This window comes from Drosophila simulans, chromosome 2R (genome assembly GCF_016746395.2).
Source record: "Drosophila simulans strain w501 chromosome 2R, Prin_Dsim_3.1, whole genome shotgun sequence".
Classification (NCBI taxonomy): Eukaryota; Metazoa; Arthropoda; class Insecta; order Diptera; family Drosophilidae; genus Drosophila; species Drosophila simulans.
The window spans coordinates 17315217-17323145 of record NC_052521.2 but is presented as its reverse complement, the minus strand read 5'-3'; the positions used below and the strand labels follow the sequence as shown (position 1 = coordinate 17323145).

Genomic DNA, 7929 nt, shown 5'->3' with positions numbered 1-7929 from the left:
GATGTTGGAGGTGGCGAAGGTGTGAGCCGAAAATACCTGCTGAGTCGAATATTCTCTAATCGAATTTTCCTAGGCCAAATACTTAAATACAAAGAGGTGTGACAAGAATCGCTTGAGCGATCTGAAGAATATACCCCTAGAATGTATTTACACAAAAGTTTTTCACATATAGAACCATTTGAGTGCGTCAAGTATAACTTTGCCTGCATTTTATTAGGGGCATCAGATGGCTCCCTGGGCACTTGTTGCTCATTCCCCGCCCAAACGAAGGTGCGTAACTCCGGTACCTGGAAAGTTTTCCAAGAAAGAGGCAACAGCTAACTCCGCTCGAAGTTTTGGAATATAGAGGTCCAAGGCATCGGCAACTTCATCCATCATTATTGGTTCGGTTGGCGGAGGGAGTTTTTGGATCTCCTCGCTGCTGAGTCTATTAAACATTTGATAATTTCATTGGGTTGCAGCTTTGTTTTTGCTGCTCATGCTGCCAGCCTCAACTTCTATTTCTCCAGCCAAAGTTGTTCTATTTGAGTTTATGTGTGCGCCGGGGGGAAACAGCTGTGGAAGCAGCAAACAGTGGGTGGCCAGGCTATGGGTTAAGGGTTTTGGGGTCTGGGTGCTTGGGTGTTTGGATGTCGATGGTGCTTTATGCTCAATGGGTTCTGGGTGGTGTGGTGTGGCGGTGCTTGACTTACGACTTTTGCGGTTGCGAAAAGCGCACGGCGGTGTTATGATTTTCAAGTTTTCAAGTTTATTGCGGACGCGCTGCGAGCATCGAACAGGCAACTTTCCATTGTGGTTAAGCTGCAAATAGGTTCCCTCTTTTCCAATTTTTTTCTTAATATTTGTTTATTTTTTAGTTCTTTTTCTCCCTGCAGCTCCACAGCCCACAGAGGGCAAATGCCACATTGTTGTTGAGCGGCGAGAACTTGACAAAACATTTCGACAACGTTGTAACGACGGCCCGCATGCCGATGCAGCTTGATGTTGATGTGGATGTTGCTGTTGCCGTTGATGTTGGCAAGTTTTAGGCGCAGACAACGCCTCAAACTAAACAACAGGAACGGAACGGAACGGAACCGAGGAACTCAGGATCGGATCGGAGTGGAGTGGTGAAAAGGAGCCGCCACAATGCGATGCCGCCATGCCGAAGACTTTGCAACGATTAATGATGCAAATATTTTTTGAAAGCGCGAAAAATTGTGCATAAATTTACCATGACCATGGACAACAGCAACAGCAACACCAACATCAGCGGCAGCAGCAACAACCAACGGTAACAACAACATTTCGCTAGTTTACGAGCTGCACTTTGTTGCAGCATACCCTTATGGAACGGCTATATGGAATTGGTCAGAACATAAAAGGTAACTTATTTCGCTTCTTTCGGGTATGAATGATAACTTGAAACAACTACAAGTGGCATGAAATTATTCTATGTGCTATTCTATATGATAGGAATGCATATGCTACATAATTCAGTACAAAGCCATATAAAACCCTTACTTTCTTGTTAATCAATCTCACTCCGAACTGAAAATAAACCCTTAAATCGTGATTGCTTTGTATTAAGCTAAGGGCATCACAATATTCCGATGCCGGGGACAAATTTCGCCACCAGCCCAGTTCGTTGATGTTGCGGCTGTTCTCGAGTTGTTTTCCTGCCCATATGCCGGCGCGATGACACTTAACAAATGATCGCATAAGTGCACACAAAACGCACATTGCACGGGCGAGCACTGGGGCCATTGATTGGGTTGTTCCAGGTCCGGGCATGGGATCGGTATTGGATTCGGGTCTGGGATTGGGATAGGAGTAGGGATGCGGCCTTTTGTGTGGGCAATTCTCGAGTGCTATCACTGCTCAGCCGGCATATTTTGTATGACAACAAGTCGTGCGGATGCGGATAGGGAATTCCTGGCGCAGAACGCAGAGTGCGGTGTGAAATGTTTACAAAATAAATGCGGCACTTGAATTAGGCAACATTTGTTGCCGCCCCAGTCAAGTGCTGATGCATTTCTCTTCTCTTCTTTTCGTGCTGAAGCCACGAACCTTATTAAACTCAATCTGTTTAATCAAATTAGGAGAAATCAGCACTGCAGATGCTGGATGCGAAGGTGGTGCTGGCGAGGATCGGATGCTCACGAGATGCGTTGGCGTTGCTTGTGGACCAAAAGTTGGCAATGGCATTTGGTGCCGCTACACCCACTTTTTATTTTGGCACTGGCACTGCCACAGCGCAGGAACCTTTGTCCGCCTGAGCTTGACTCTTGAGGTTGAGAGCCTGGCTTGGAGCCTCACTTTTTAGCCCGAGTCTTGCCGGCCTGAGTTTTCCTGCCTGTCAGCCTCGGTTGCACATTAAGCCGTGCATTTAGTCGCCGGGTCTCTGGGCTGGCATTTGAACTTATTGCCACAGTTGGGCGCTCTGTCATAAAACCAAAATAAAAACCGATGAGGGAAAACAAATCTCTGTAGGTTGGTTGGCATATGGGTGAATGCTGCTCAGAAACCATGAGCGGCGGTTTGGGCAAGTGTAAGAGGGTATTAAGTTGGTATAACTAAAAGCAAAGCTTAAAGGGACTACCAATCTATTTATACATTATTTATATTTCGTAACTTAGTTTATTTTTCTGGAATATTCACCCATATTCCCCCTGCCCCAGTGAAGGTTGTAACTCACACAAACAGCCTGTTTATGGCTAAAAACAAAAGCCACAAAAGCCAAGAAACTCGGTGCCATGTGTGCCCTTTGGCACTTTATTTTTCTCCAGCTGCATGGCCTCAACGTCTTGGGCTTAGTGGATGATCCACGTTTTGGACCCGGCCAAGTCGCAATCTGGACGTTTTTGGGAGTGGGTGAAACCTTGACTTGGAAACTGTGGAAAATCCTTTAGAGCGTAGCTAATTAAAATATCAACATTTTTAAGAGGCGAAGTGAATGTGTTAAATTGACTTTTCTCGGGGGTGGTTTTGTCAATGCTCGATGGCTTTTCCGTGAGTGGATCGCCCAGCGAAAAACCTGAACCCCACTCTCGTTGCGACTTTGGGGTCAGCGTTGGCATTTGGCAAAAGCTGCATTCGTGAGAAGTGCCCCACCAGACCTTCAACTAATTAAGTTGCAATTAAATGTTTTAATAGCTGAGTGGCCAACATCCGTTGGCTGGTAAACGGGTACAAGACCAAGAAATGCGTGGCGTCCAAATGAGGAGCGCGCCTCATTAAAGCGCGCACGGTCTGCGGAGCCATTACCAAAAGACGTGCAAGGCTCCCAATGCAATTGCAAAAAAAAGAGCAAAAGAGCAGGGAAAATATTAAAAAAGTGAAACGATATCAAAACAATGCCGAACAGTTAAATACCCTGAAGAGGAAAATGAAAGCTTAATCTAAAAGTAAGCTAAACAACTTATGCTAAGATAGAGTACAACTAGTTTTTGTAAGGAATTTTTGTATATCTACACTTAGATGCAAAACTGAGATCTTTATTATTTTTGTACACGCAGTTAATAGTTTCATCCTTCACTGGGGAAGGGCATCGGAGGAGGCTCTCAATGGCCTCCCTTTGTAACCTGGCTCCAACTTGGTCGCCGTCTGCGCTTGAGTCGCCGCTGTTAAAAGGGCTGCGCGCATGCGCAAAACACATGCCGTGGGCACTGGTCGCTTTTGCTGTTGTTGCTGTTGGTGTGGCTGCTACGGCCCTTGCCACTGCTGCAATAAACGTCAAAATGCGGCCCATTGCTGTCCATTTCATCAACGTGTGAAATAAATCACTCAAAGTGCTGCAGATCCATTAAGGGCAGCCGCAGCAAAAGCAAAGCAAAAGCACAACTGCATAAGCACAACAGCAAAAGCCACAGCAGCAATGAGCAAAACTCGTCGTCGCGTTGCCTTTGTGGTAAATACATTTTTAGCATTTTGTCTGCTGATACCTATGGGTGTTGTACATGGCAGCGACGACGTCAGATGATGATGATGATGAGGATGAGGATGACGATGTGGATGACGATGACGATGATGTCGACGGCTGCTGCAACAATAAAGACTGTATGCCAGTGGCCACGCTTTTTTCCCCCATCAATTGCATGTTGTTCACCTTTTGCAATTTCAGTTCTTACCTTGGACTTTGTTTCTTTTCGCCGACTTTGACTTTCCATTTGGGTTTCCCTTTTTGGCGTGCTACGCGCCAGGGAAACATGCAAAAATCCAAATTATATTTTATTGCTTAAATTCAATTAACGGTGGGGCAGGAAAAGCACTCGAAATCAAAATTGCAAGCGTCTGCTTGCGCTTTCATTCCGTTCTCAGAGCGTTGCAGCTGCACGAAGTATCCGAGTGCGCCAAATCCACATTTCGATTCCGAATATGTATCTGAATCTGCAACGAAGTTGCCTGTTCTCTGGGGCAGCTGTAACGAAAGCGAGGCTTGCCATCAAAGCGAGGTAGGCATCAAAACAAGTGCCTCTGCAGGCAAACTGTGGGTAAACAGAAAGTTGATTGAAAGTTCGGGCGTTGCAGCTGGAAAATGAAAACGGCTGAGGAAGTGAGGCCCACGGAAAATCAGGGGAAGCGGGACGATAGATTTGGTGCAATTAGGTGCAGAAATATGCGGCAAAGTGAAGGAAGTTAAGTGAAACGGAATTAAAAAATTCTGTCATTTGAATAGCATCCACTTCTAGTTCGGAGTAAGTTGATTTTTAAATAAATGAAAACGCCTTGCTGAATTTCACGAACCTTACAACAAAACATATTTTTGTAGTTAATATGTGAAAACAAAGCAAGCCCAATCAATTAATGTTAATAATTAATTCATAATACTTGGATTGTGAAAATAACCTCTGGCTGATATCAATCAAGGTGCATAAATATTTACTCCCTGCCGCCGCCCACTCATTAGGAAGCCCCCTTGAGGGTCGTAAATACATATTTTATTCCCTGCGTATTGGCTGGGGGGCTCGTCATTTCTGGCCATTGTCACAGAATGCAACTAATTGCTTTAATTTGCAACACACACACACACATGCACACTTGCAATAACAGGCAATCATTGATGCGTATAAATCTTATAGGAACTCTTTCTACTTAATTAGTTTTAGTGTCGCACAAACAAAAGGGCATAACTAACAATTAAGCCATTGGTACTTATAAACTGAAATACGCAACAATGTGCCATACGCATGTATTTTGCAAACGAGTGTGGAGCATAAATCTTAATTACGCTCCGTCGAGCGTAAATCATCATCAGTCGAAGGAGCCTCCAGTGCCAGCTTTTTGGCCCCAGAAAGGCACTGCGAATTGATTCAAGCGAATCAGCAGCTCCCCAGAGAGGCTCCACCAAACTTTGACAGTTTGTTCGGCAGTTTTAAATCTTTTTACGATCCCCGCTTCCAGACTGACTGACTACTGTCAGATATTCCGGGCTACTTGGCCCTGTTTTTTTTAAATCTAATTCTTCAATATGATTGCACTTCAAGAAATATTCTTCGGAATTCAAACAGCTAACATTTATAAAAGCAACTTCGTATGTGAAAACAGCATTTTGGTTTTAGGAGCTTGCCTTTCTTATAAAGCACGATTTCAGATCAAGTATCTTAAGAACTCTAAGAACCAAGAAATGTATTAGAAGTTGTTTTATAATAAAACTTGAAAACAACAATTATTTTCATAGCTCCTTCAGCATAAATCTCCGTTCTTTTCCTCTAAGTGCAGGGTCATCAAATGGCAAAGGAAAAGCAAATCTAATATCTGCTTTATGCAGTTGGCATCCTCTTTATGACTCTGACAATCAGGTTCGCCAGTTCGGTCGGCGCAATTCAAAAACGAAATTTTTACAAGTTGTAAAGATTAAAAGTCCATTAGGCCGCAGCCGCAGTCACAGTGGAAGCCGCACGTAGAACTTGTTTGGACCAACCCAGCATCCATTTAAATGCGCGCAATGCAATCACTCAAATTGGCCAAAGCGCCAGAACGTGCAAATGGCCGGGACGGAGCGGGGATTACATGAAATATTTTAATCCATAAGATGCAGTTAAGTGCATCCATCAGCGCGTATTTAGAATTTAATAAATACGGAAGCGAGAACACGACTCCGAACACGACTCCCTAGCAAATGCACTTCGAGAGCTAGCTATTTTAATTTATTTAAATTTCCAGCCGCTCTCGCACATAACCAACTGCAATTTGGACTGCAGTTCAGCGGCGAGGAGGTGAGAGCACCAGCACACGACTTGGACTCCAGGTAAGAAAAGTGAACATCCATTAGTTGTGCTAATGATGCGCAACCCACTTTGCAGCGTTCCGCCCCAAGTAGAACTCCAGATGCAGCGGCTCCTCCTCTGCCACATCCACATCCCCATACCCATCCATATCCGAAACCAAAGCCAAAAGCCAGTGTCCTGTGCCGGTGACTTTGCCGGCTACTTTGCAACGCATTTGGCCAGTTTGGTTAGTTAGCTCCGCTCCTCTGTGTGTGTGCAGCTAATGTAAGTAAGCCAAGAAAGGGAGTGGAAAGTGGCAAGAGATTTGCTTAGTGAAATAGTCAGAATAGCAAATGCGCTGAGTGCTAAAAACTCTCCGTTGACTAGTGTAATTTTGGGACTTTATTGAACACAACTTGCACTTCTAGAGGTGCCTTAGGTTAATAAAGAAGGGAACTGGATGTGGAATAGCTAGACTTGAATTGGAATCTTTATTAAACCACTCTGTTTCCCTTACAGATAGACCTGCAAATTACAATACATACCACATTAAATGAAAGCTGATTAAGAGTATTAATTTAATTACCATGAGCTGGTTCAGGTAGAACTCATAGGGTATGTGTCCGCTTATTGGGTCGATGGCCACTGGCCACATCTCGTCCATTTCCTCCTGGGTGAATGGCTCGCCCTCCTCCATCATCAGTTTGCCAAAGCTCTCCTTTGTGAGATAGCCCTTGTTCTCGGGATCCAAGATCTTAAAGGCCTGGAGAATTTTCTCTGGCGGAGCAGGCTCCATTCTGTTGAATGTATGATTTTCAAGGAACTATAATTACTAAGGATTGGTACCCACTTTCTTTCCATGAGCAATTGCGAGACGTGTGGCAAAAATTTGGTCAAATGCACTTCGCCACTGGTCTCCTCCGATTCTGTGGCCGAGATTACTTCGTTGACTTCCTCCTCGGTGGGAACACAGCCCAGGAGTCTGAGCACAGTGCCCACTTCTCTAACGTCGATGAACTTGTCGCCATGATGATCGAACACACAAAAGGCATCCGAAATGCGTTTCTCCAAGTCGTTATTCACTAAAAGAAATACCCTATTTAATTACTAGGTTCTTTTTGACAATTGGCCATTTACTATCCATATCCATGTTAAGGGCTTGAGGTTTTCTTACCAACTGAGATTCATAGTGGGTGGAAAGTATTAAATCAATATCCCACTAAAACAAACACTGTTGCTAAGGGTGATTTGAATAGAAGCAGAAAATCATTAGTATTTTTTTTTGTTGATACATGCGTTTTTAAGTAGCTATTTCTTATGGCATTCTTTGATTTCATTACAAAGAGAACAACCTGTCGTTTACGTTTGGATCGACCGCATCCAAATCCGCAAAAGGCCTTGGCTGCCGCCGAGGCGGGCCCATAATGCTACAGTAAAAACCTCCATAGAGCGGCCCATTAGGCAGCTCATGGAGGCCATCATATTGGCCCATTACCATTTCGCCGAGATCCACCGGCTGTCTGGTAAGGAACACGGAAGTATTCCTCTGCCTTACTGGGTGCCTGGCCAGCAGCAACAAGTGCATTTTCGGAGCTGTGCCCACTTTAATGGAAATTACTGCAGAGCTCGCCATTAATTTTCCCTCACATTTGTCTGGCCAGTTTGAGGCCCGGCTCTCAACGCATTCGATTCGATTAAAAAATGGCAAAGGCAAGTACAAGAACTGCTCCATTCACGCTAA

The 7929-nt window shown here is 44.5% G+C and overlaps 1 protein-coding gene across 1 annotated transcript; it reads right to left on the bottom strand.

The window, feature by feature from the left end:
• Positions 1 to 6567: 6567 nt before the first annotated feature.
• On the bottom strand, positions 6568 to 7388 carry LOC6735335 (dynein regulatory complex protein 8). The gene is made up of 4 exons (XM_016168536.3): positions 7326 to 7388; positions 7039 to 7270; positions 6775 to 6985; positions 6568 to 6713 (listed from the first exon to the last, which is right to left on the bottom strand). Exons 1-4 carry the CDS (start codon positions 7336 to 7338, stop codon positions 6702 to 6704), a joined length of 468 nt encoding a protein of 155 aa, XP_016028677.1. The 5' UTR covers positions 7339 to 7388; the 3' UTR covers positions 6568 to 6701.
• Between the last annotated feature and the right edge of the window lie 541 nt (positions 7389 to 7929).

What these genes read in the sequence shown, in the direction of transcription:
- LOC6735335 (XM_016168536.3), bottom strand. An exon ending in CAATTGCTCATGGAAAGAAA is followed by an intron (nt 6,986 to 7,038) that starts GTGGGTACCAAT and finishes TACATTCAACAG; the next exon opens with AATGGAGCCTGCTCCGCCAG.